Source organism: Durio zibethinus, chromosome 21, assembly GCF_047325235.1.
Source record: "Durio zibethinus cultivar Kanyao isolate XHJ-2024 chromosome 21, ASM4732523v1, whole genome shotgun sequence".
NCBI lineage: Eukaryota > Viridiplantae > Streptophyta > Magnoliopsida > Malvales > Malvaceae > Durio > Durio zibethinus.
In genome coordinates this window covers 2,036,081-2,062,421 of record NC_143182.1, presented here as the reverse complement: position 1 = coordinate 2,062,421, position 26,341 = coordinate 2,036,081, and the positions used below count along the sequence as shown (strand labels likewise).

Here is a 26,341-nt window from a genome sequence, read left to right as displayed (position 1 = left end):
GGTACAATTTTCTTCAAGATTTTATGGATTCAAATATTAACCGTTAAGATATCTTATTCTTATAAATTAATACGTAAAATATTGTCTAAATAAAATAATTTTAACATATTGCATTCAAGGAAAGGAAAAAGAAATAATACAAAATTAATAAGGAAGTGAAATTTTGTGAGCATCAGCTTCGAGCTTAAAAGCAATATATTACAAAATATCCTTTCAGTATAAAATTTTAGAAAAATCATATATTAATATAATAAAAAATTAAAAATTATATTTTATATTTTTTTAATGATATAAATTATGAGATATATACACAAATTATTAATATTTTATACAATATTAATATATAAATTATTAGATCTAATCATAATCTACACCAATCTAATCTCCCAAGGTTTCCGATTAATGTTTAATCTTCGAAGCATCCTTTACTTCGTTGTCAGTTCATCCTTAACGCTAACACCCCTCCATATAAAGAAACTTAGCTTAAGAAGATTAGGAAATTAACTATTGGATTCCTTGATCCATACTAATTCAAAGAATTATTCAAACAATGTCTTCTATTTAAAAAAATAAAAATTTAATTTGCATGTAGGCTTTTTATTATTTAATTTAATATATTAAAAGTTTAAAATAAATTTAAATAAAATTATATATATTTTTTATTTTATTTGAACTTATTTTTGGTAAATGATCTTAAATGATTTTAGATATTAGTAAATGATACTTCTAGATCTTATAAATAATATTAAAATTTTTCAATTTTGATCATTTGTATTTTAAATATTTTATTAAATTAAATTTTATAAAAATAAAAATGAAACATTCTTCATTCAAAATTTTAAAAAATATTTCACATAATTTAATTAATTATATATTTAAAATAAAAAAATTGTAATTACTTTACTTCATTACCATCATTTTGAAAAGTAATTGGGCCCTACAAAATTAATATAATAAGCAAGCCCACATCCGCTGGCAATAATGGCCCACAAAAAATCACAACCCGCCAAGGCAAGATAGTTGCACGCCAAACCAATCACCATCCAATCAAACTATAAAACCAAACCAAACCAAACTAAATCAAAATCACTGAAAAAGTCCGTTACGGCTTTTCGGCGTTTAACTTGTAAAAAAAGTAAAACAAAATCAATCAAAACGAGTCCCCGAAAGAATATTCTCTCCTCCTCTCCCCAACCTCCCTCACCAATCAAACCTTCCTTCTCCTTTCTTCTCATTTCCCCATAATTCCAAGTCTCCATAGTCGCTTACAAGGAAGTACCAACCGAAAAGAAAAAAAAAATCACAGGTAAAACTTACGCCTCTCTCCATCTAGATTTCTCCCGGTGTTTGATTTTCCTTTTTTTCGATTCTTTTGTACATAATTTATTGAAGGTTATCTCGTGTTCGTATGTTTATCTGAAGAAAGAAATGGTAGATTTTGATCCTTGAACACGGAATCTCGCTGATATTCTGGAATCTCTTTTGTTGGGTGATAATTCTCGTTATTTATGAAGAGCGTCAAGGAATCCTTGATTATGTATTTGTGTTGATTAAATTGTCATTAATTGCTTTTAACCATTATCAACCTTAAGAATTATTTGATTAAGTATTATATACGAGTATTTTGTTGTAGTACTCAGCCTTTCCACATAATTGTTTCTAAATAGAGAGCTAAACTTACTTAAATTCTTAATTGATTCACGTAATTTCAGCAATAGAATATAGATTCTTCTTTTTTTTTTTTTAATAATTTTCTGGAATGAGTTTGATCTTAGGGTTATTCACAATTCATAGGCGTTAAAAATTATTACCATTTCTATTTTAGGTAAGATAGAATGGTTTGGTTGATTGACCCTTGTTCGGATTTTCTTTTGCATTTCGGCTAATACATTTTATTTTCTGATTTTTGGTGCTGTCGTAGATATCAATTTGTTATTTAGAAAGGTTAACCTCTCTGATTTTAAAAGCCGCATCAGTTTCGTGTTAAATTTGTGCTGAAATTGTTGGTTTAGCTTGAACCCTGATGACTGAATGGATAGAAAACAGCATATTGCAATTTTTACCACAGCAAGTCTACCATGGATGACTGGAACTGCAGTTAACCCTTTGTTTCGTGCTGCTTATCTCTCCAAAGATGGAGAGAGAAAGATCACATTGGTGATTCCTTGGTTATCTTTGAAAGATCAAAAACTAGTATACCCAAAAAATACCACGTTCAGTTCACCTTCAGAGCAAGAGTCATATATTCGACAATGGCTTCATGAGAGGATTGCATTTATATCTGGTTTTGATATACGCTTTTATCCTGGAAAGGTAATGACACCTTTAATGAATACCTGAGTTTTTCCTGAAGTATTGATGCTTTTATTTATATAGGTAGGCTTGTAATGACTTTGTCTTTTGTTAAACATTTTCTGCATATTAAACCTTTATAATCTGGCTAAATGAAGAGTTTTATGAGTTAAAAAGTTAAATTTCCCTAATTTTAAGCTCTCAATATCAATCTGAATGCTAATCAAGTAGAACCTATCTGTACTTGTGCAGCATTTTGCTGTACGTAATTTTAAGCTCCACACATTAGAACCTTCATTTGAGTAACATGGTAATAATTTGATGGTAATATATGATGCTACTTGTGATGCAGTTTGCTGTAGATAAAAGAAGCATTCTTCCTGTAGGGGACATTACAGAAATCATCCCTGATGAAGAGGCAGATATTGCTGTCCTTGAGGAGCCCGAGCATCTTACATGGTTTCATCATGGGAAGAGTTGGAAAACTAAATTTCGCCTTGTCATAGGAATAATTCATACCAATTATTTGGAGTATGTGAAGAGAGAGAAGAATGGACGATTCCAAGCATTTCTTCTGAAATATGTAAATAGTTGGGTTGTTAGCATCTATTGCCATAAGGTAAGCTTCCTAATAAGTCTTGATTTTTCATCCTTATTGTGAACAAGTTAACTTGACTTTTGCCCCTTTTCCTTCAAAGGTATCTGATATTTATAGGATTAATAATTTTTTTGCATGTTTGCATACGTGAATAAACTTATCAAAGCAGCCTAAATTTTAAAGAGGAAAATAATTGCAATCTACTTTGCTTTTGGTGATGTATTGTTTTGACCTAATGGGAATCAATGCGCCACATTGGTCCACTAGAATCATGCATCTCTGATTTTACTAGCATAGTCTAGCTGTTGATGCAGTTGATAGATAAGAAGGAAGGGAAAAAATAGAGAACCAGAGAATAGAAGAGAGAACCAGGAGAGAGAAGAAAGTTGAATTTCCCTGTGTCTCCTAGTGTTTGTATTGTTTATTATAATTAATTGTCATCAGATTGTAATCATGATGTAATTGTAGGTAATTAGGCTGTCCGCTGCCACCCAGGATTATCGCAGATCCATCGTCTGCAATGTTCATGGAGTTAATCCCAAGTTCCTTGAGATAGGAAAGAAAAAGTTTGAGCAACAACATAGTAGTAACCAGGCATCCGCCAAAGTGGCTTACTACATTGGGAAGATGATTTGGAGCAAAGGCTATGAGGAACTACTTAAACTTCTTCGTGATCACCAAAAGAAGCTAGCTGGTCTTGAGTTTGATCTATATGGCAGTGGAGAGGACTCCGATCAAGTTAAGGAAGCTGCTAAAAAGCTGAAACTGACGGTTAGAGTTCATTCTGGTCGTGATCATGCTGATCCTTTATTCCACAAGTAAGCCTCCTTTCATTCTCTCTCCCCCCCCCCCCCCCCTTTTTTTGGTCTAGGAGATGAATACAGGGAATGGATCAATGAATATTAATTTTCTTGTTTTTCCTTTCAGTTACAAAGTGTTCTTGAATCCTAGCACAACAGATGTCGTTTGCACAACCACAGCCGAAGCATTGGCTATGGGAAAAATTGTTGTTTGTGCAAATCACCCCTCTAACGACTTCTTCAAGCAGTTCCCAAATTGCCGAACATATGATGATGGCAATGGCTTTGTGGAAGCCACACTCAAGGCACTCAACGAAGAGCCTGCCCCATTGACTGATGCACAGAGGCATGAGTTGTCATGGGAGGCTGCCACAGAGCGGTTTCTAAGGGTTTCCGAGCTCAACCAGGTCTTTGCAAGAAATTTGGACAAAAATCCATCGAAGATATTTGCATCAACGTCTTTAAACCTGCAGAAGAATATGGAGGATACTTCAGCATATTTTCATTATGTGGCTTTAGGATTTGAAACAACTAGAAGAGCATTTGGTGCGATCCCAGGGAGCTTGCATCCGGATGAAGAGCAATGTAAAGAACTCGGGTTGGCTACTCATATGGGGAGAGGAGGGTCCATAAAAATAAGTGATTGAAACGTTCCTAGTAATTCATTTCTGTTCATATTTGTTATTGTGGAGGATTGAAACCGTAGAAAGATGTAAGTGTTTCATATTGCCCGACATATCCGACGGGTTGTGGTGATCTTGTCATATTGCACAGATAGAAAATTTGATAACTGTAATGTTTTCTTTCTGAACACATGATGATGGTAATATGGCAGGGTTTAGAAGTTTGGCTGGTGCAATTACTTGAACAATATCTTCTTTAACTTTTAATTAAGTTCGTTTTAAGCTAGATTAAGGGATTGATATATATATATATATATATATATATATATATATATATATTAAAAAAAATTAATTTTTTTTTTAATTTAATATATCGAAAGAATATATGTTATCTCATTAATCACACTTACTAAGTCTAAAATTTTCGCTAGATAAGAGAATTTCTATTTGTCTTAAATGGATTTAAGCACTTCACTATTTATTTATTCTTTCTCAGGGCCTGAGCTGCTGTTTGTTATAAGAACTCAACAAACGACGTCGTCTCGCCTGTACTGGTGACAGAGACCGACCCTTTTAAAATCCAGTAACGGCTGGTTTATGACTTTTCCAGGAAAAGTTTTCCTATGCCGAATATTGCATTTCATTGCCTCAAAACTTCTCACCTTTCCTTAGCTCTCATTCCAAATACAACTCATCAGCTTTTACTCCTAGTTTTGTCCCATTTATCATGAAAATTCAAGAACCAAACTAATCCAGTAAAACCAAAACTGTATTCAGAAGGAATCTATTTCTTGCCTCTTTAATGTTGACCATCCACGTTTTTGCCTTTCTACCAACAATGCCGACTCGTGTTCTATCTGGAATCTTTTCTTCGTCAAAAACTTCCATACTAATCCCTCCTTCCCCTGTCCAATTTTGCACTAGAGACCTTAATTTCTATAGGCAAGTTAACTTTGGTGACAATGGCTGATGGTATGAAGCTTCAACAATCATTGCAGGAAAGCAGTGTTCTTGACACCCAAAAAACTGAAATTGGTGTTGATATTGAGGTATAAAATCCTATATTAGTATGGGTTTTGACGAATTTGCTTAGTTGGGTCATTAATCAATGGCTTTTTTAATTATGTTATTGTTTTAGTTCACTGAATTATCATATATCCAAAAATGTAAAATTTGTTAAATTCATGATATATGGGCTTCAAGGCTATGAACATAATTGTATTCAACTATTAATTAAGAAAGGTTCTAATATAGCCCCTTATCAACATTCATGAGGGTTTATCTGACTTTTGTTGCTTAGTGTTTTAGATCATAACGGAAAAATCTAGTACTTGAATAAGGAAATCAAATAATCTGGTACTTGCATTTATCAAATCATCTGAAATTTATTATTGCATGCTACTGTTGCTAAGTGATTTTGGAGATTATATACTTCTTTGAAACCAAGGAAACTTTGAAGTTGTTCTTCCCATGTTATGATATGTTTTGAATTAGATGATTTGACCAGCATGGATTTGTCTTGCATTTTGCTCTTAAACGGGTAAAACAGTTGGTAGAAGTTGGTAGGGCATGAATGTCTTTTCTATATAGGATTGTATGCTAATTAGCAGAATATGATCCATTATCAAGCGCATTGTTCTTGTGTTGTTTGAATATTTAGTATCTACTAAGATCTGTTGCTTTTAGAACAATACATTTGGAACATCTTAGATTACATGTTGATTGGCTTATCGAGAGTTTTGTTCAAACACTAGCACGTGTCCTGTTGCTCAAATATCAACATGAACTAAGATCTGTCAGTTTTAGACAAATAAATTTGGACACATGAGAGACAGTTATCAATTTTACCTTCTATGTTATAATTAAGTCAAGTCAAGGATGTTCTACCCAGTAATCTTGTTATTTATGTCGGCAATTGGCATGTGCTAAATTTGCTCTAGTGATAGTGTTTCTTGAAGGTAATTGTTGGACATGTATGGTAGTAAATGACCCATGAATATAGGTTAATGTAATTTGCTCAATATGGTCAAAAGAGAATCTATTGACAATTGCATCATTTAGGTAACGTCACATGCTGGCCATAAGCTGACTCAATTTTCTATGTTGATTTTAATTGACTGTAACTTAACATATTTTAACTTCTGATATTGTAGATCAGCAAACACGAGGATCTATCTAGTTATTTGACCACTGCAGAGGATAGAGTTCCTCGACAGCTGTGTGCTTCCTGTAGTCTGTTCTATGAATGTATATGTATTAGGTGTTATTAGTGATAACAAACACATGATGCATTCTTAACAAAACATTAACTTAAATTGGCAAAACAGGGAAATAGCTTCGAATTTTATGATTCCATGCGAGAATCTGGTGCCACTTTTTTGTCTCAGCCTGCATTAATATTTGTCTACTGTGGTTCCAAATCTGATTTGTAAATTCTTCATTGACATTCCTGCGGAGCACATATGATATGGTTTGAATGCATCATCTATTGTTGTTTCTGGCAAATTATATGTTAAATTTTCATTGCTTGTAGGTTTTCATACAACTTTTTGAAAGGAAACCTTTAAAATAGTGATGTCCCTGCTCCCTGGATACTTTCTTATCATTTTCTCTGTTTCTCCCTATATTGACTTACAATTTTTATTTTAAATCTTTAGGACTACTTTCCAGCTCCTCCAGTGAGTCCTGGATGACCTAATCTCTTGGCTGAGCAACAGTGGAAGAGTGCTTTAAGCAAAGAAGAGCTGAAACAGTGCTGTTCACGCTGCAAGGAAATAGGGCATTCTTATCAACATTATCCTTATCCAATCCTCTATGTGATGGCAAGTCTCAAATTCTGTAGTTCCTTTCAATTTCTTCAAAATTTGCCTATCTGCATTTATTTTTCTTAAGCTTTGTCATTTTGAATTATCAGGTTTCAGATTTAAGTGGGGGTCCTGATCAGGTGAAGGCAGTGGTCTGGACACCTGTGAAAGGAAAATACTGATGCAGTCGCTGTGGTCGACGTCGACACAATTGCCGCTCTTGTCGTGGACCTGTTTTCTATTAAATAGGTTGTTTGTTTTTTCTGCCATGCTGAACTTTTGAACATCTTTGTTTGCCAGGCCCTTCCTTTGGTACTTTTCTTTTAAACTTTTAAGGCATGGGATAGTTATTTCTTTGGTTGAAATAGATGGTACATTGTTGTTTTCTGGCATAGGTTTGCCAAACAGGTAGAAAATTGGTTATTGCTATATATATTTTTGAGAAATGTCATTCATTCTAGTGACAGCATGGAATATGACAATTATCACCAAAATAGTGGGAACTTTTGGCAATTATTTTGCAAAGTTTTGTATCAAAATAAGCTTTTTCAAGCATGTTAGAAGCTCTGGGTAATGCTGGCCATGTTTAAGTGTAAGCTTAATTTCAATTCCAAAATATAAAGAAAGACAAGGAAAAAAAAAACATTTTCCTTTTGGCCAAAGAAACAAAGGAAAAATGTATTCATGGGTTTCATTATGATGTCGTACTATTTTTCTTCCAAAAGTGTAAGGCAACATGACGCCTGATCGAGGAACAAGAATGATGTGGTTCGGTGCTTTTTACTTCCTGGAAGAGCCTTTTCTGTCTTTTTCTCATCAGCTTCTGCCCAGTTGCTGATGAAAACAGTGGAAAAGAAACAGAATAGAAAATCTGGTTTATCACTTTCTCTTTCGTAGTTTATCTCTTTTGGTTTCTATCTAATTCCTAGAAAATTTTACCCAGAGGAATAAAATTGTTATTAATTACTTTCTTTAATACTTTCCAAAATCTCACATTTATGATTTAACTACCTTAGCTCTTTGATTAATTATGGGATTCTTATTGCTGTTTGTTTATGGTTATTAATTTCATTGAGATGCACTTTTATGAATTGATTTAATTGATTTATTGAATTGAAGGCTTACTATGTACCGTTAAGGTGAGAGATGTTAACAATGAAAGAATTCCTTGGGATCTTATAATCCATGCTTCCTTTTTTTTTTTTTTTGGCTGCAGAAGTAACGATGGTGAACCTAATAATGAAAAATCAATCAATTTCCAGCCACTTTTGTAATCAGCCTTTATAGATACAAAATCTGGCATAATTAGCTGTGATGATGAGTGAGTCACTTTACATTATGTGTTTATTCATCAGTGTACTAGTTGAAGCAAATGTTTTTATCCTGTTATACTCTTGAGTGATATTTTTGCATTTCTGATGGTGATTCTGAGACTAGCTTTCTTAGTTTGGATGATTCAAGTTTCAGTTTTTACTCTACAAAGTGACTGTGATGAGAATTCTTGACACCGGTTTATTTTTTCCTATGATCACTAGCTTGTAGATTGCTATGACGGTGTTTTTGCTTCAGCATAATCTGCTTTAATAGATTGAAGAGATCAAAATGGCATCAATTAGTGAGTATTCAAAATTTCGTTGTTTATTTCTTTGTAGATCATAACGTGATCATGCAGAAAATTAAGCCAGTGCTTTTTATTTATCAGTAGCTAACTTATGCTGCTTATGCCAAAAGGCAGAAAAGTATCAGAAGAGTAGAGTCCAAAGGCATAAAGAACTCAAACAGAGGGCTGACAGATCTATCCTAGCAAGAGCCTTTAGAGAGTCTGGCGTCAAAAAACAAAAGTTCAAGGCCTTTTCTCTTTTAAATCTGATGAGTCTCCTACTTGACTTTTGCATCAGTGGTCTGTTGTGATCAAGTGATCCTTGTGTGTAATGATTTCACATAATCTATTTTTGTATTATTCTTAGGTTGATAATCTTCTTTGCCTGGCCAGATAATCTGTCTTGTCTATTTTGTAAAGGCTGTAAATGGGGTCATCCAGTTTTGCCAGACTTGTAGACAGGCTACTCAATTGGCCTTGGAAAAACTAAGATGGCAGTTGTTTCAATGGTCCTTTGGTTTTTACCGTATATCAGTATCCCTTGAACCCTTCTATCATCTTAGCAAACATGATAAAGTAATCTGTTTTCTTTTATTTGTCTGTTCTTATCAGTTTCTCATATATAAAAATGCAAAATAAAGTGTTTTGTAGAAGAAACAGCAAAAGAAAATATAACAAGAGTTTTCATTTCAGGTACGTTTCAGGTTCCGAACCATGAAACACGTGGAGAGAATTGGAACACGTGGCTTTAGAAGTATTTTTACTCTTCCTGAGAATTTCCCTTTTATATACCTCTTTCTCTTGCTCACAAAAGAATTTGGCAGGTATTCTTCTAACCACTTCTGAGAAATAATCATTTTCCCTATGGCAGACAAGAATTCACCGGGGCCAATTCCTGATCACTGGACATTGGTTGTTAAAGAGCAGAAGGATGGATCTAGCCTTTCGGTAATTGAGCATTTAATCTTTATTTATTTATCTCTTTATGTTCTGTATGATTTTAGCACTTGAGAATTGATACATATCATGCCACTTTAATGAGGTTTTCTGCATGCATTAAATTGTTGAATGCTTAATAATATTTGGGTTTTAGTGATGGATTGATTCAGCCAATCTGATTTTGGCTGTCTAGATTTAATACCCAATCTGTTAAATCATATGCTTTTATTTGAAGTGACAGAATTGTGATATGGTGGTTTATAAAGTCTTGACTCCTTTATAAGTACATGCCCTTGATGAAATTTGAAAATCAAAGTCCCTTTTTAAATGTAAATAAGATGCTAGAAAATGATTTTAACAATCTAGCTGGTGTGCAATATTTTTTTGGAACTTGCAGTCAATCCATTATTGATAGAAGATCATTATACCCTCAGTCTCTAGGTTGGGGTCTAAACTCAAATTTCTGAAAATTGATGGTAAGTGATCAGTGATTGCACAGAGAACATGATCCAGGATACTTGCTGGTTGCTAGCATCATGGTGAAATTAGATATTCATCTGAAATGACTGATCTGATCAGCCAAAGAGTGTATCCTATACCGGCAAATGCTATGACAAGCTTCTATATATGGTCCTTATGTTGCTAGATTTACATTTGCAACAGTGCTCCTTTTTCTTTGACTATTTGGATTGTTTCTTGTGTTCTTCATTAAATATGTAATAACTAAGGATTTTTCTTTATCCTTGTTTTCAAAGAATATCAGTTAATTTACGAGAACAAACTATTTGCCCTTAAAGATTATTGGACTTGCTTGTCATGACATGTCTTGCTTTTTTACCATTTTCCTTTTCTTACCTTAAAGGCACATTATTCTCAAAAAAAACTGTAGGAATACAAGATTGATTGTGATAAAATGGAACCTAGATGAAAATTAGTCAGTAGAAAGAAGAATTTTATTTGTTGGCGGTTTAAATGGTTGGCTATTGCAGTACTACACATGTCCAGAGAGTGGGCAAAAGTTCTACACTTATGAAGATCTCATGCGATATGTGAACTATGCAAGGGCTGCTAAGCTTTCTATCTACTCACCTGTGAGTTTGAACTTATTTTGCTCTATGGTGCTATTCATAATTTTATTTTTCCATGATTACGATGTACATAAGGGTTGGACATGAATTTAGAGCCCGAACTAAAGTGGATGCAACATATTATGAGACAATAATCTTTAGTGATTAAAAGATCATTCAGGCCTTGGTTGCTGGATTTGCTTCAGTTTTGATTTGAGATTTGCAATTATTCTCATCTTCTTGCTTTAGATCTGATTTAATAATTTTATTTTTTTGTCCTCCAATATCCTTGTTCCATAACCCTTACCCAATATTTTCCTTTTTTTTTTACCTTCTAAAATCCCATAGTCATTAATGGCTCCTGCTCTCTGTCATCAATGTTTTTATATGCGCCAATTTGTGTGAATAATCAAATTTGTTCCTTTTATGCAATAGTAATTGAAGTTTATTTATAGTTGGATTTGTTTTCTTTTACATCAATTCTCTGCTGCAGGATTTCCGTCCCCGTAATCAGCCTCGCAAACCAAAGAAAAAAGCTAGCATGCCTGATTTAGAACAGAGTAAGTTCGAAAGTTGGTTCTTCTTAGTTCTTGCTCATCTAATGTTCCCTTCCTCAGCTTTTCTTTTTCTTTCTGGTCAAGGCTCCCTGTGCTATTATGTATGTAACCTGATCACTGATACTGCATGAACTTCAAAAATAACCTCTACATGTATTACTCGAATTGCAGCGCAATTAACCTTGAAGCACATTTAAATGATAACATAACGAACTTTTGGTTGCTTCTAGTCTCCCTGCATGATGTTGATATCCATTTTTTCAGAATAAAAAAAAAGTATTCAGAATGATTATACTGTATTATTTGTGTGGCCAATGATTTTGATTTTATGTTGTGTTTGACATATGCAGTTGAGATAAGCTCGGATTCAGAAGATTCTATATTCGAATTGCCTAGTATTGCTTCACTTGAGTTCATGGAGGTGGCGAGTCCAGCACAGTCCTCCAAGCAGTCCTCATCGGGGAAAATGAAGGCAAAGAATACCCGGGCTTCAAACGAGGGATGCAGTTCTAACAAGGGAAAGGCCAAGAAACAGAAGAAGTAAAAGCAGCTGAAGATGATCACCAAGTTTCTTCGTATGAGATAATTTGGGTAGTTGGCACAACTTCCAAATCTTGTGTTAATCAGTATGTTAAGTAATTGTAAGGGATAATTTACAATAAAAATACTGTCTTGAGAAACAGATTAATTAACTGTGAAAAAAGCAAGCTTAATTGCAACATCTTTTTTTCTGGCAAATTAAATTAAAAAAATTACAGTATCTTTGATTAGTGATTGGATGCTAAATACCCGCAATGAGACTAGGGTCAAGTTAAATCCTCCTTGTTAGTTCTAGTTCTAAGCAGCCGGAAAAAAAGGGGACAAGACCAATCTAAAACAAAAAACGACCAAACAAACTTTCAACTTCAACTTTAAAATTTGAACCTCGTAATAAAAAAGTACTATTGTTACTATAAAATCTATGTCTTTCCACTTCCCATCTCTCACTTTCCCGCTAAACTTTCTTTATGATTCCCTCTCTACCAAAAAAAGGCCTAATCTTTCACGTCTCTGCCTCTTATCCTTCTGTTCTTATATTTATCTCTTTCTTTGTTTTTCTCTCTCATTCTAAAGATATTACATTTTTGAGCTCTTTCAACTCCTTTATTATTAACTTTTAGCTGTTGTATTGTTCTATTAGAACAGGGAAAACCTTTTAGAGGAAGACAAAAACAAAAACCAAGTATTTGGTTTTGATCTTTATGAATGAAAAAGAAAACCCTTTTTTTTTCATTTTATGCTATATGTTTTGTGACTTCTGCCTTGCTGTTCAAGGCTTCGTTAGGGTGAATGTAAAAAAAAAAGACCTTTGTTTTTTTCTTTTTATTGGTTTAGCTTTAAAGTTTAAAGTATGGAACAAGTCAAGGAGGATGGTGGTACTGATAATACCACAACCACAAGCATTGACGATACTCATGACAATGTAGTTCGAAAGACAGTCATTGTTCAAGGGTCTGTTTCTTGTTCCTTTTTTACCTTTTTTTATTGGAAAATTTTTATGTCATTATAAAAATTGTCCTAATCAGAGTTTAGTGTCTTTTTCAGGAGGATTTCAGGTCCTACTAGACGATCAACTAAGGGAGGTTGGACAGAGGAGGAGGTCAGTATTTGGTGGCTATAAGTAATATTTGTGCTCATGTCTTTTTGGTACCTGATGTCGTCCTATAAAGCAAATAGATGAAACCTCAGTTCTTTGATTGCAACACCTGAAATATGATGGATGAAATTACAGGGTCCCTTCTCATTATAATTTAATTGAAACATGGCTTATCTTATCTAGTTAATTACACAGCTTAAAACTTAACCTTGTTTTTCTTTCTCCACAGGGTAGAAAAATAAATTTTATTTTAAAAAAGTTTGATGACTATGCACTTTCTATTTGCAGTTAGAATCAAGTTTTATAGCTGCTAATGCTTTCTTGTCCTTTTATTCTTTCCTTTCTTTTAACAGGACAAAATGTTGACTATTGCTGTCCAAAAGTTCAATGGCAAAAATTGGAAAAAGATAGGTTTGCGTTAGTGTTTGAATGATTTTAGCTGTTGCTTTATGTTAATGATTCTATTGTTTGAATACTGAACTTTCATTGAAGGAATTGAACTGATGCACATTCAGATCATAATCTTTGCTTGAGTCATGTTGCAATTCGATTGTTGACATATTTATTTGAACTTTGGCAGCCGAGTGGGTCCCTGACAGAACAGATGTTCAGTGCCTACATCGCTGGCAGAAGGTTCTTAATCCTGACCTTATTAAAGGACCTTGGAGCAAGGAGGTGCTAATCAAATAATGTTGTTCTTCCTTTTTGTTTTTTTTTTTTTTAATTTAAGGCTGATTTGAATATTATTAACTGAAACTAAGAGTCCAGCACTCTATTAATATGTCACGCGGCTGTTTGCACACTTCCCTTTTTGTTTATTCAATATGAGCCTGCAAAAGATTATATATGACAGTGCTTCATTCCTTACTCTGTTCTCAGGAAGATGATCTGATCCTTGAGCTTGTGCAGAAGCAAGGGAAGAAGAAATGGTCCGAAATAGCTAAATACTTACCAGGCCGCATTGGCAAGCAATGTCGAGAAAGGTTCCTGATCACTTTCAAAAACACTAACATATTACTTTAAATAGCTCTAATTCATAATTTTTTTTTCATACATTACATTGTTTCTGGTCACAAAACAAAGTAAATCCCAGTGTTTGTTCAGGTGGTGCAATCACTTAAATCCAGATATAAAGAAAACTGCTTGGACAGAAGAGGAGGAATTGGTTCTTATTCGGGCACATGGAACATATGGGAACAGGTGGGCGGAGATAGCTAAGCTTCTTCCTGGCAGGTATGTGCCGAAAACTGTCAGAAAAGAAGAATCTGAAGGCCTTTGGATAAGTTAAATTTAATTAGTTGTTCTTCTATTTTGTCGTGCAGGACTGAAAATTCAATAAAAAATCACTGGAACTGCTCAGTGAGGAAGAAAGTAGAGTTACTTGCAGCTTCTCGTATTAATCTAGGCAATCAAAACAGAAGAGTGGAGTGCATGTCCTTCGGGCTAGGCAAACCTCTTGAACAAAAAGTTAATCAGGGAAGTACAGACCTTTATTCACTAGGTTTGGGTCATGGAGATAATGATAGAAGAGAAAGCAACCTAGTTGTTTCAAATAAAGAAAATTGCAGAGTGATGAGAAAAGATGCAAAAGTAATTTTGAAACCATCCTCTCTAACCATCTCTTCTAATAGAAATGACGATGCATGCGATCTGACTATCAAAAAGCACCAAGTGTATGCTTGTGAAGCTGGAGCAGCTGGAAACTCTAATAACCTCGCTGCTGCGCCTGACTGGTCTGATAAATTTTGTCATACATCCTTTGGGAATCATGTGAAATTCCCATTTTTGCATGAAAGAACGACCAAGCTCAGCTTGCATACAAGAATGCTTTCAGGACCTTCACATTTGCCATTGAGTACTTCATTAAATACTGATTTTACTGCTGCTTGTGATAGGAAAAGTGCTCTTCCTGGCTTTGTTGAGAGATTGTCTAATTCTTCTGTTAGACCACAGGACAGAAATGAAGGTGACACTGAAAATGTGGAGTTCAGACTTGGTTGCTTAAGTTACGAGTCGCTTCAACAGAAAGATTTGAATACTTTTTTGACAACTGGTAGATTTCTCGATACAGATAGTTACATACGAAAGGTATCTACTCCAGTTGTCTTGGATACTCCACCTATCAACAGCACTTGTCCAGAATCAATATTGAGAAATGCAGCCAAGAGTTTTAAAAATACACCATCTATTATTAGAAAGAGAAGCTCTCAAACTACAAAACAAACTGGCAATCACAATCAAAGTGGAGTTGGTTCCAATGCAAAGCAGCCTTTTCCATCTCCTTCTAAGTCTGCCAAACTTGAAACTACAGCTGCCATAAAATCTGTAGAATAACGCCCGGAATATGCATTTGATGATATTGTGAAGGATTCATCCAGTAATATAACTAGAACATCAGCCGTTAATCATTCTTCTAGCACCAATTCTACTTGAGATGGCTCATTGGGTTCTTCTCTGAAAAGGCTATCAAAAGGGTAGTTCCCACTTCCTAGTGTTCTGCTAATAGGATTCAGTGTTGCTAATGTTTTGCTTTCTTAAAATAAAGGAGACTAAATCTCCTAATTCTGTAAGTTGATTCTAGCAAATATTATTTTGTTGGCACAATTGATTTATTCTGTTGTGCATATTACAGAGTAACGGAAGAGGCCACAGCAACATCATAATGGACTAAAACCAAAATATTTGAAGCGCGCATTTCATTTACTGGTCTTACATTTGCAGAAGTACGAGCTTTTGATTTATACTTCTTAATTAGTGATTTGCTCACCGGTCAAGACAAGATCAGTGGCCCTTCACACCAAGCATCATCTGTGTCAGTTAAAAACGAAGGGAGAAAAATAATGTACAGACAAATTATAACGCAGCTGAAGCTTTCTCACTCATCCGCACCACGTTCCCAATCCCTATTTGCTGACCAACAAGAACTCTTCTGATTGAGTCTTTTACAACAATATGCATCTGGAAGCCTGGCATATTGGCTGAACTGCTCTCAATGAATAAAATCCCTAAGAAACGTAAAGATAACTGCACTGGTTTACATAGAGAGATAAGATGTTACCGAAAGCATTATACGAATGGCTCTAATAGGCAATTAGATCACTTTATAAATACATACCATCCACATCTCTCATGATAATATGGCATTAACAAATGCCTCTGCATCAAAAGGTTGAAGGTCTTCAACACGTTCACCAACACCCACAAACTTCACAGGAATGCCAAGCTCATCAACCACACTAACCTGCGAGAGGCAAGAACATAGAGAAATATGTGAATTGAAATTCGAAACAACCCGTAACACCCCCCACCCCCATCCCAAAAGCAAAGACAAAAGGTTTAAGAGAGGATACCACACAGCCACCTCTAGCAGAACCATCAAGTTTTGTCAAAATAAAACCAGTTATTCCAACAACCTGTCACAAAGTTGAAAGTTAATATAGCTTAAATAGCAGCCTAGTGCAACAACAAAAATATTGGTATTTAACAAGTTTGTCATAGTATCTTGATGAAGAAGGCAAGGGTAGGAAGAGTGCCTCATTGAATTCTCTAGCTTGTGGAAGCATATTCAATCCAGTGTTCCCATCAAGAACTAGCAGGATCTCCTGCACATGTTACGCTATGGCCTTAAAATAAATCTTTGCAATAAAAACAAGAAATTTGAAAAGACAAACACATTGTTCAGTGTGTTTACTTCATTCAAATTCATTGTCCTTAACCATATTTCTGAAGATACTACAATAAGAACTAGAATCCTGGACATTGGTATTTATAAAATCATTCAGTGTTCATGTCCATGGAGACATGCCCTTAAGGCCTTAACTGACAATGATGCCCAATATAAATCAAAAAATGGAATAGGGGCAGATAAAATAATATATAAAACATTAGGTCTGTAACAACCAATTATACTGACGGCTAGACATTCAAATTATTTCAAAGACCAAAAAGATGATAAGGCCTTAAAGGTCCAAAACAGCTTGAGCTTACATTCGGTGCACCCGGAATAACTTTGCCCACAGCCTTCTTACATGCTATCAACTCTTCCATCAAGCTGTAATTAGTATGAAGACCTGCAAAATTAAAAAAGCACGCCAACTGAGTACCAGTTTAGAGGCATAGAAAAGTCAGCAAGACCAAAAGATGAAAGTTCATAATACTTACGCCCAGATGTGTCACACAAGACAACATCAAAACCTTGCTGCTTACCTTTTTTCACAGCCTGCGAAAGCACTATTCAGAAGGCACTTTAAAATCACAAGTTAAGAGTTGTAATGCATCACAATAATAACAATAGGCAAAATGCAAAATTTGTGCTTCCACTCCACCCCTTCCCTTTTAGTCCTAAAAAAGAGTACTTCCATTTGATGTTCTATTTGTCTACCTGATGATGCTTTGGCATTCTCTTTTTCAGCTACAACAATCTCACAACCAGTTCTCTCAGCCCATATCTCTAGTTGATCACTAGCAGCTGCTCTGAATGTGTCACCTGCTGCCATCAATATCTGGCATGATCTAAAACCGTAAGAAAAGGATATGCAAAAACTATTCGTGAATAAGCATGTTTACAGCTACAAAGGCCTTCATCACATTGCACCAAAAGCAATGCACGATTTTTAGGAGCTCACCTTTGCACCTTCATTCTTTAATCTATAAGCCAGCTTTCCTGAAAGTGAACCATTGGTGAGATTATTTTATAATAATATGTGAAACATCAATTTGTTTAGAACAAAATTCCTCAATAAATAAATCTGCCTGCAGACATAAATTTGAAAAAAAATTCCCAAAGCTTATTAATAATAAAAAAAAGACCGCTTTTCCAACACACGTACCAAAAAAATTTTGATAAGCCACAGAATTCCATTCATAAATCTTAACAACCTCAACTGATTACAATTATGACATTTGTAGCCTTACCAAGTGATGTTGTCTTGCCACCTCCATTAACTCCAACTATCATGATCACGGCTGGCTTCCTGATAACATGAGAGAGTGTTCAAAATGAGGAACAAACAACACTATTTTACAGCAGGATGGAACAACAAGAAAAACCTGAACCCAAGTCGAAGCTCGGTGTTATGCCCCTTCTTTGTTAAGATATCCAACACACTCGTCTTCAAAGCATCCTAAAACCCACAATTAATTCATATTTTTCAGTATGTATAACCCCATAAAAAAAAACAATTCAGCCAACTAAATCCAAATAAAAAGTTATAGGATTCTCTGAATGTATTAACCTTTATTTCACTTCCCGATTTAAGTTTACCACTTAGTATATCCTCCCGCAAGCTTTCCACTATTTTAATTGTAATTCTAGGCCCAAAATCAGATACCAATAAAGCCTGCAAAATCAAATAAAAAAAAATTATTCATTTTTCGCTCTTTTTTAACTGCTCTAATGGCATTTTTTTGGATAGCATTTAGACAAGGAATAAAGAAGAGAAAACCTCTTCGAGTTCGTCGAGGACGCGATCGGTATCTGCAAGGTTCCAGTATAACAAGAGTTCGTCGATGACGGCAAGGTTGTCTCTGGTTTTGGAGAATCCTCCTGAGAAGATCTTTTCAACGTCGCTCTTGGCCTTTTCCTTGATTAACCGACCCAGTCGAGTGAAGAACCCGGTCTGGCTGGCCAGGCATTTGAAACTGGTAGTAGCTGGTCCGGCTGTTGTGAATGGGGTGAACCGGGTTCGAGGGAAGTTGGGAAAGAGCGGTGATGGTGAGGGTTTGGAAATGAGGGAGATCTGAGGGGTAGAAGCCATCTCTCTCGTTCCCTCTGTAAACTGAGCTGCGAACAGATGGAAGGAGTGGGACTGGATAACATTACTCCAACGACGTCGTTTATGTTGCAACGGTCAAATGCAAGTTCCTATTTTTTTTGGCCTGAGTCTAATTCAACCTGACGTTCGAATATAATCTTATCCCAATAGAGTAATAGTAATTTGCTGTAAAAATGGTGAATAAAATAAACTTTTTGTTTTTTTTTTCTTAGGGAGATCATTAAACTAGTTCAAGTAAAAATAAAAATTACATTAAATTCAAAATTTAATTCAATTAATTAATATAAATATCATTAAATATTAATATCAAATAAATTTAAGATTCAATTCCTAACATTAACAATTTTTTTTTCTCATATTGCAGTCTCCTCTAGTAGTTTATATTGCAACTGTCTAATATAAATTTTTACTCTCTTCATTTTATTTTCTTTGTCAAGCTTTTCTTTTAAGATGTTCCAAACTTATGTTATCTTTTTTTTGTTGAACATCTAAAATTTTTATTTTTTTATATTTTAAATTTATATTTTTATGAGTTTTCTACTTTTTAACATTTAAAATCATAAAAATTTCACTTTACAAAAATTTTTAAATTTTAATATTAAAAATATTAAAATCAAAGGTTTTTTTTTTTAATTCTATGAAAATTAATAACATTCAACTAATTTAACACAAAAAGAATATTATTTTCGGCCAAAGTCGAAAACAAGCTGATGTTGGAATGCAATCTTATCCTATAGAGTAATAGTAATTTGTTGTAAAAATGGTGGATAGAATAAACTTTTAGGTTTTTTTTTCTTGGGAAATCATTAAACTAGTTCAAGTAAAAAAAATTAGATTAAATTCAAAATTTAACTCGACTAATTTATATAATTACTTTTAAAAAATCATATTAAGTAAATTTAATATTCAAATCTTTATACTTATAAAATTTTTTAATCCCCATATTGCAGCCTCCTCTAGCAGTTGGTAACTTAAAGCTGTTATCGACTCAACCTAAATACTAAACAAGAAAAAAATATAGTTTTTTAGTTTATAAGTCAAAACCAAAAGGCTAATCAAGAGATGTTTTGATGGTAAAAAATACATTTGGAATAAAAAATTACTATATTATCTATATTTTTATAATTTTTTTAGATATTTTAACTATTCACTACATTTTTTCATAATAATACCAAAGACTTAAAATTTTTAATCACATGTTTTTTATTACACTTTTTAAATGCATTTTTTTAATTTAAAAAAATTTCAATCGCAACAATAATAACAATGCTAAACTAGTCCTAAACATGAAAAAAAAAAATAAATGCTTTAATCAAACCTTGGGGAGAGAAGTATAGAATATTTTGAACCAAGAGTTATAGTTTTAGGTAATTTTTAATGTATAAAATAATAGATATAATAGGACAATAATCATTTTATATTGTATTTGATTTATATTTAAAAAAATGAATAAGATTATAAAGATAATTAATCATTATCTTATGATATTAAACTTACATATTCTATTATATTTTTAAATATTACATTAATAATTTAAATTATATAAAATTTGAGAAATAATAATTTTTTATCAATAAATAAATTATTTTATCTTAATTTTTATATACAACAAATATAAAATATAATCACAAATTTTAATTTTATTTTATTTATAATATCATCTTATTTTATCTTATAATTCTTAAGCCTATAACCATTCAAGTTCAATGAAGTAAAGTAGGTTGCCTAAATATTACAAGAATCTTTTATCCCAAAGCGTATGACCTGTCTTTTTTGACACATCATTCACAATTGTTTATGTATGCCAAAAATGTGAAAAAAAAATTAATAATGACAGATTCATGATTTTTTTTTTAGGGATATTTATTTATAATATATAACTGTTGATAGATTTATCAATTTTATCGTATTTAGGAAAAAAATTATTTTTTTTATTTTTGGGATGTTCATAAAAAATTTTAGAGATGTTCACTGAAAAGTTTTCTTTTTTTTATTTTTTATTTTGAGGGTGTCTATGGATACCTTCACATTAAATATGGCTCCAATGAAAAGTTTTAGATGAAAAATCAATAAATTCGACCCATATTTATTAGTAATTTGATTTGAAAACTTAAAAAAAGGGAAAGGAGAAAGCTAAACCAACTTTTATTGCAAGAGAAACTATTCTTCAATCAATTTTTAAATCAGTTTTCTAGAAATCTTTGACACCAAACAACGTTTAATTTGAATGGAGTTTGTATATATCAAAGTAACTTCGTTACCAGTCATTTGCAAGGTTGTTACCATTGCATGCCAGAAATTTCTTAGTTGGCAAGGGGTGAGAGATAATCGTTGGCAAAACCGCTAAAGAAAAAACAATTGAATCATATCCTAGTGCAGAAAAATACTAATAAAAAGGCCATGATTTTCAACATGTTGGCTATTTACATTTGACAATGTTTTTTTGTTTTTGGGTTGTGATAATCGTGGGATGAAACTGTTGCGTTTGACCCAGCACTTGAGGCTAACGACTCGGTGATGTAAATAAAGCATACGAATAAAGAGATCCGAGTTGTCCAGTGTCCGGGAATTTCATTTTATCCAAACCCACAGTTGAGTTGACACGGTCAGCGTTTGGTCTTCGCTGTTTTTGCTGTAGCCACTTGCCATTTGGCAAAGCCAATCTCCTCATCTTCCTTTTTAGTTCCCTTGTTAGAATCCTTTCCCTGTTTCCTTGGAAGTAGGCAGGTTCTTTCGTAGGTTTTTCATTTGTTTGTTTTCTCTCGTTACAATAAGTACAAAGGAAGGTTCTTCCCCTTGCTTTTGAACTGCCATGTTCTGTCTTGTTTTCGGCTTTTGAATCGCCATGATAAAAGTAGTAATTACTTGTGAAAAAGACTGGAAAAGAAGAGTGCCAAACACGGTCGTTTGAGGGGCGTGCGTGTGAGAAGCGCAAGGAGAAAGTTGAAGACTTCAAAGTCAAGGGAAGGAAAAAGGCACCCCTGTTTTAACCTGCCGTGGCCCACCATAACCCGCCGGACACTCACGACCACGGCTTTGCTACTTGCCTCGTATCTCATACTCTATTTTAGACCTATCAATTTAAGTATTTATTTACTATAAAATATCAATAATTTATATATTTATATTATATTATATACAAAAATTATATAACACAGTTGATATTGATATAAAATATAAATATATTTTTTAATTTTATTAAATTTATTTATAATTTTTATTAAAATTTTAAATTATATCATTTTTATATTTTTTATTTATATTATGTCATTATATTATATTTTAAATTATTTAATTTACCCTCTCTCATATTTGAATTGAAACAAAGAAATCAGTTAGGAATTTCAAACAAAATGGTCTAAATAACTTAAAATGACATTCAATTTGAAATTAAGGGAAATAACTTACGTGAGATTTTTAACACGATTTTGTAATAACTATAATTCTTATGACTTTTGCTTTTACAATTCTAAAGTTTATTACAGAAGTGTGATCGCTTGTCTTTGCTTACCAAGCCTTCTTTTACACATGGTGAACCAAATTTAGTTAAGACTTTGATTCTAAAATTACTTGTCTTACCACGTTATTTCCTTGGTTTTTTTTTTTTTTTTTTTCAAAATATAGATATGAGGAAACAAGCAAAAAATTGTAATTTGGCATGAATTATAAACACAAATGTGAATTGGAATTGAGTGATTTCTTTTACAATATTCTACATTAAAATATTGATCAATATACATTGAATGTTGAAGACAAATGGGTGGAATGTTATCCATTTTGTCTAAAAGGATTTTTTTTTTCAAACTAATAGAAATAAAAAGACAAAGAAAGATCTCAACGAGAATATTGAATCAATAAGAATCAAATATTTTATTTATAAAATTTACATTTGATTTTTTAAATAAATAATTTATAAATTTAATATAAGTAATACATAAATATGAAAATTAAAATTAAATTAATAATTTTTTAATAAAATAGAGTGAATAATTGGTATAATAATAACCTACAAACAGCATATTTTTCCTTCTTGGTATTTTTAAAGGAAAAAAACAAAATAAAGATATAAGGAAACAAACAAAAAAAAAGTATACATTGGGATTAATTATAAACACTAATGCGAATAGAGGGGCTCCTTTTGGAATATTTTACATTAAAACATCCATCAAATATAGATTGAACGTCAAAGAGAATGGTTGGAATGTCGTCATTTTGTCCTAAAAGACTTTTCTTTGAAATGTAATATAAATAATAAATAAAAAAAGCTAAAAAAACTAATTATATTAATTAAATTAATAAAATAAAATATTTAAATTCATTTTCATTATCAACGATTTCTTTTAATAAACCATTTGTAAATTTAATATAAATTTTCATTATAAAGATTTGTCTTTGGTCATATTAAAATTTTATTTTTGCACTTACGGCGACCGTCGCTAGAAACTTTGTAGAAAATTAACTACGCATCTCACGCCAAATTTGAAAACCCCACAGATTTAACCACCCAGTGTCACACGCTCCTATAATCACGCGCGTTCTTAAATTTTTAAGTCTAATAATCTGAACTGAAGCACCCTCTCTCTTTCCGCCGCCTTTCTCATCAACTTCCTTCGAGCACACCACCTCCTATATAAATCTCCCTGCCACTCTTGAATCTCGTCAGCCATCGCCATTCAAATTTTCATTGAAGCCGATTCTGCTTTGCTTTTTCTTTTCTTCTCTCTTCATTATAATGGAGACCAAGTCTCGCACTCTGGAGATCACAATCTTGTCAGGAGAAGACCTGAGAATCGATAACAAATCGGTTAAAAAGAACGCTTACGTCATCGTTTCGATCGATACTTTTAGCTATAAGGCGACGAAGATTGATGCAGAAGGAGGGAGCTCCCCTTCATGGAACGATAAATTAGTGATGGACATGCCCATGCAGACACGCTTCATTACCCTCCAAGTAAAATGCAAGGTTTCAGGTGGGGATAAAACCGTAGGATATGCAAGAATACCAGTGACGGATTTTATTGGAGGGTATTCCCCGGAAACTTGTTTACAATTTTTGAGTTACCGGTTAAGGGATCCCAAGGGGCTGAAGAATGGAATCATTAATGTTTCTGTTAGAGTGAAAGAGCCCATACAAGCTTGTTCTTCCCAGGCTGCAGCTGCAGGTCTGGGATTGGGAATTCCCATTAACGGACGAAAAGATTTTGGAGTTGTTACTGGGATTCCAATTTGGAGTGGTTATACTTATCCATCCAATTCTTTGTTTCGATGATTTTTTAAGGAATTAATTAAATTAAAGCAAAATCAAAGTTGTGCAAAACACATATAAAAAAAATATATTTTTTGTTGCAATTTATGACTTTAATTAGAAATTCTATTCACAATTAAAATTGATTTCTCAATTTCCAGCATGATGTTAATTATATTATATTGCAAAGTTGTTTTTTATGTTGTTAATAATGTTAGTAGCTAGGATCAAACTATTTTAAATTATTCATTACCTTACCTTTGAAGAAGCCGTCTGATTAATTAATTATTATGTTGCCTTGCCTCGAACAAGGTAGACAGGTAGTGCCAAGCAATTAGATGATTCGTCAATCTAAAATTCATAAATTATAATTAAAATATTAAAATATTATTTTATAATTAAAAAATTAAATAAAAAATAATTTTTCTTAATTACGATAATGTCCCCAGTTGAAATCGAGCTTCAAAATCCTCGTCGAATATTGACTCAAATAACGGATAGCCCAATTATTAATGGACAAATCTACAAACAATCAGCCTTTTTTATTTAGTGAGTTACAATCAAATATTATTAACTGATTGATCGGTATTTTTTTTTCCCTTTTGGGTTTTTTTAATTTTTTTAATTTATAAAAAATTAGTTGAATTTGGATGTAGTTGCAACTCTAACGAAGTACAATAAAATCTAACAATAGAATCCAAACGAAAAATCAGTGAGATACAGTAACACAAAATTTTTATTGAAATTTTTAGGTTCAATGCAATTTTTTTTTCAATCATAATTAAAATAATTATTATAATTATTTTTAATTTTATTAAAATTAATCTTACTCTTCATCCGAGTGAACCCTATAAATATTACTAAAAACAAAAAACTAAGGACATTAAACAATGCATCCTGTTTGCACGAGACGAGAAATCTTTTATAAGTAAGAAAAACAAAGGTATATTTTATAAGATCGAATACTTGATCGCTGATTTGGAACTTGGAATGGAATTCACCAAAAAGAAAAGTAGCTCGTCGTAATTCGTCGGCGATCAACCAGCACCAACTCTCTGGGGTTGAAAATCCACCAAGTGACGGCCAAGGGCCAAGGCTCTGAGCTTTATCCATCCCAAGTAGCAACGAAAATTTGTGAATGTGTTTTTCCTGGTTCGAGTCAAAACATGTGAGAAAGAAGGAACAAATTTTCCCATTTTGAATCTTAAATTGTTTTTTTTCCAACACTATTACTATTCAAAATGACTACGACGACCAACACCGAATTCTAGTATTCAAAAAGTCAACTGTCCCTGGAAAACAAAGCCGTCATATTTATAATTTGGTCCGGAATAAGAACAGGAATAACAGAAATATCGTCTCTCCTTCTATCTTCCTTCTCGTAAACTTCCTTTCAATATCAACGGTTGCGTGCCATCTTGCTTGGTTCTAAAGACTCAGTTTCTTAGAAACAATATGGGATCGATGGGAAACTTCCTTGGATTTTCAACTAGAGCACAATACAATTTTGTTGATATATAGCGAAGGCCTTTGCATTAATTGCAAGTTGTTAAAAATATGCATAACAAAACTAGCTGTTTCGTTTGTCAAATGAGGCCATTTCTCCTTGACTGAGTTTAATATATAGTCCAATAAGAATGATATTCATCAGTCATGCATGGTAGGCAATCGACCATGTGCATTTTGCTCATGTAAAACATTTTTTTTGGTAAAAATCAAAACATTTTATATGTTTAAGGGTTTATGCCCATTGATGTGGTCGGCAGCAATGAACTTTTTTATTTTTACTTAATATTGTAGTTGACATCATAAGATTTGGTAATATTTTTCACCTTTTCTTTTAAAAATATAAAAGAATTAAATATGAGATTTGACAGAAATGTGAAAAATAAATCGATAACATATAATGATATTATTTATTGTAAAGTTATATATTGATGACAATTTCTTTATACACTTGTCAGCCTAATTTCGGATCATACTCATTTTTTTAAAGGCATTTAGCATAATTTGTAATTTTAAATTATGGGCCATGGTTATTTTAAAAAAATAAAAAATAGTAAATATAAATTAAATATTCAATAATTGCTATCAAACAGCACCAGTGGTCTAGTGGTAGAATAGTACCCTGCCACGGTACAGACCCGGGTTCGATTCCCGGCTGGTGCACCAGAGCTATGAGGAATTCTGCGCTCATGTGATGGTAGGGTCCGTCACGCTTTACTGATCTTACGATGAGACCATGCGCAACTGAGCTCTTCATTTTTTTGTGATCACCGGGAAATAAAGGAAAATTAGTTGGGAAAGCATGTACTATATAAGCTAAAATACTAAAAAAATCAGAAACTATTTTATTTTTTTAAAATGAACTTTTATATTTTTTATTGTATTCAAATGAATATTTAT

General features: G+C 32.9%; 5 protein-coding genes and 2 non-coding genes across 28 annotated transcripts; 6 read left to right on the top strand and 1 right to left on the bottom strand.

Annotated features, from left to right (window-relative positions):
- The first annotated feature begins 1,088 nt into the window (after window positions 1–1,088).
- Window positions 1,089–4,549, top strand: DGD2 (digalactosyl diacylglycerol deficient 2). Of its 2 annotated transcripts, none has more exons than XM_022901496.2 (5): window positions 1,089–1,306; window positions 2,013–2,313; window positions 2,645–2,911; window positions 3,359–3,708; window positions 3,818–4,549. In XM_022901496.2, the coding sequence occupies exons 2-5, from the start codon at window positions 2,032–2,034 to the stop codon at window positions 4,335–4,337; spliced, it is 1,419 nt and encodes a 472-aa protein (XP_022757231.2). In that variant the 5' UTR covers window positions 1,089–1,306; window positions 2,013–2,031; the 3' UTR covers window positions 4,338–4,549. The 2 variants fall into 2 exon arrangements, with proteins under 2 accessions (XP_022757231.2, XP_022757230.2); XM_022901495.2 differs by having other exon boundaries at window positions 1,922–2,313.
- A 246-nt stretch (window positions 4,550–4,795) lies between these two features.
- On the top strand, window positions 4,796–12,001 carry LOC111304694 (uncharacterized). Of its 15 annotated transcripts, none has more exons than XM_089751032.1 (12): window positions 4,799–5,362; window positions 6,971–7,135; window positions 7,228–7,366; window positions 8,334–8,438; window positions 8,653–8,732; window positions 8,849–9,017; window positions 9,111–9,293; window positions 9,411–9,471; window positions 9,589–9,665; window positions 10,646–10,747; window positions 11,217–11,283; window positions 11,631–12,001. In XM_089751032.1, exons 8-12 carry the CDS (start codon window positions 9,432–9,434, stop codon window positions 11,822–11,824), a joined length of 480 nt encoding a protein of 159 aa, XP_089607158.1. In that variant the 5' UTR covers window positions 4,799–5,362; window positions 6,971–7,135; window positions 7,228–7,366; window positions 8,334–8,438; window positions 8,653–8,732; window positions 8,849–9,017; window positions 9,111–9,293; window positions 9,411–9,431; the 3' UTR covers window positions 11,825–12,001. The 15 variants fall into 15 exon arrangements, with proteins under 15 accessions (XP_089607164.1, XP_022757245.2, XP_089607159.1 ...); XM_022901507.2 differs by having other exon boundaries at window positions 8,849–9,041; window positions 9,138–9,293; XM_022901506.2 differs by having other exon boundaries at window positions 8,853–9,293.
- On the top strand, window positions 11,742–15,520 carry MYB3R2 (myb domain protein 3r2). Of its 4 annotated transcripts, none has more exons than XM_022901494.2 (8): window positions 11,742–11,871; window positions 12,655–12,771; window positions 12,865–12,919; window positions 13,270–13,327; window positions 13,497–13,591; window positions 13,796–13,899; window positions 14,021–14,149; window positions 14,239–15,520. In XM_022901494.2, exons 2-8 carry the CDS (start codon window positions 12,671–12,673, stop codon window positions 15,248–15,250), a joined length of 1,554 nt encoding a protein of 517 aa, XP_022757229.2. In that variant the 5' UTR covers window positions 11,742–11,871; window positions 12,655–12,670; the 3' UTR covers window positions 15,251–15,520. The 4 variants fall into 4 exon arrangements, with proteins under 4 accessions (XP_022757229.2, XP_022757228.2, XP_089607155.1 ...); XM_022901493.2 differs by having other exon boundaries at window positions 13,270–13,333; XM_089751029.1 differs by having other exon boundaries at window positions 12,853–12,919.
- Window positions 15,521–15,579: 59 nt separating this feature from the next.
- Window positions 15,580–18,737, bottom strand: CPFTSY (signal recognition particle receptor protein, chloroplast (FTSY)). 4 transcript variants are annotated; one of them, XM_022901498.2, is made up of 12 exons: window positions 18,361–18,687; window positions 18,151–18,255; window positions 17,966–18,039; window positions 17,831–17,889; window positions 17,542–17,579; window positions 17,298–17,418; window positions 17,078–17,146; window positions 16,904–16,986; window positions 16,450–16,518; window positions 16,267–16,329; window positions 16,032–16,157; window positions 15,580–15,945 (listed from the first exon to the last, which is right to left on the bottom strand). In XM_022901498.2, the coding sequence occupies exons 1-11, from the start codon at window positions 18,670–18,672 to the stop codon at window positions 16,044–16,046; spliced, it is 1,107 nt and encodes a 368-aa protein (XP_022757233.2). In that variant the 5' UTR covers window positions 18,673–18,687; the 3' UTR covers window positions 15,580–15,945; window positions 16,032–16,043. The 4 variants fall into 4 exon arrangements, with proteins under 4 accessions (XP_022757233.2, XP_022757234.2, XP_022757235.2 ...); XM_022901499.2 differs by having other exon boundaries at window positions 15,580–15,940; XM_022901500.2 differs by having other exon boundaries at window positions 15,580–15,921.
- Window positions 18,738–23,335: 4,598 nt separating this feature from the next.
- Window positions 23,336–24,039, top strand: BAP2 (BON association protein 2). Its single transcript, XM_022913972.2, has one exon. It carries the CDS (start codon window positions 23,423–23,425, stop codon window positions 23,957–23,959), a length of 537 nt encoding a protein of 178 aa, XP_022769707.2. The 5' UTR covers window positions 23,336–23,422; the 3' UTR covers window positions 23,960–24,039.
- Window positions 24,040–26,033: 1,994 nt separating this feature from the next.
- TRNAG-GCC (transfer RNA glycine (anticodon GCC)) lies at window positions 26,034–26,104 on the top strand. The gene has a single exon. It is a non-coding gene; the product is annotated as a tRNA-Gly (tRNA).
- A 3-nt stretch (window positions 26,105–26,107) lies between these two features.
- On the top strand, window positions 26,108–26,193 carry LOC149512754 (small nucleolar RNA snoR114). Its single transcript, XR_016331784.1, has one exon. It is a non-coding gene; the product is annotated as a small nucleolar RNA snoR114 (small nucleolar RNA).
- Window positions 26,194–26,341: the final 148 nt, after the last annotated feature.

Excerpts from the sequence above, each read along its gene's own strand:
- DGD2 (XM_022901496.2), top strand. The coding sequence starts at position 2,032 with ATGGATAGAAAACAGCATATTGCAATTTTTACCACAGCAAGTCTACCA. Across the intron at positions 2,314-2,644 it reads TACGCTTTTATCCTGGAAAG|TTTGCTGTAGATAAAAGAAG; the intron begins GTAATGACACCT and ends CTTGTGATGCAG. Across the intron at positions 3,709-3,817 it reads GCTGATCCTTTATTCCACAA|TTACAAAGTGTTCTTGAATC; the intron begins GTAAGCCTCCTT and ends TTTTCCTTTCAG.
- LOC111304694 (XM_089751033.1), top strand. The coding sequence starts at position 9,432 with ATGAAACACGTGGAGAGAATTGGAACACGTGGCTTTAGAA. Across the intron at positions 9,472-9,588 it reads TGGAACACGTGGCTTTAGAA|ACAAGAATTCACCGGGGCCA; the intron begins GTATTTTTACTC and ends TCCCTATGGCAG. Across the intron at positions 11,284-11,630 it reads CATGCCTGATTTAGAACAGA|TTGAGATAAGCTCGGATTCA; the intron begins GTAAGTTCGAAA and ends TGACATATGCAG.
- MYB3R2 (XM_089751028.1), top strand. The coding sequence starts at position 12,671 with ATGGAACAAGTCAAGGAGGATGGTGGTACTGATAATACCACAACCACA. Across the intron at positions 12,772-12,852 it reads AAGACAGTCATTGTTCAAGG|TGTCTTTTTCAGGAGGATTT; the intron begins GTCTGTTTCTTG and ends ATCAGAGTTTAG. Across the intron at positions 12,920-13,269 it reads GAGGTTGGACAGAGGAGGAG|GACAAAATGTTGACTATTGC; the intron begins GTCAGTATTTGG and ends TTCTTTTAACAG.
- CPFTSY (XM_022901498.2), bottom strand. The coding sequence starts at position 18,672 with ATGGCTTCTACCCCTCAGATCTCCCTCATTTCCAAACCCTCACCATCA. Across the intron at positions 17,147-17,297 it reads GAATGCCAAAGCATCATCAG|TGCTTTCGCAGGCTGTGAAA; the intron begins GTAGACAAATAG and ends CCTTCTGAATAG. Across the intron at positions 16,519-16,903 it reads TTATTCCGGGTGCACCGAAT|GAGATCCTGCTAGTTCTTGA; the intron begins GTAAGCTCAAGC and ends TAACATGTGCAG.
- BAP2 (XM_022913972.2), top strand. The coding sequence starts at position 23,423 with ATGGAGACCAAGTCTCGCACTCTGGAGATCACAATCTTGTCAGGAGAA.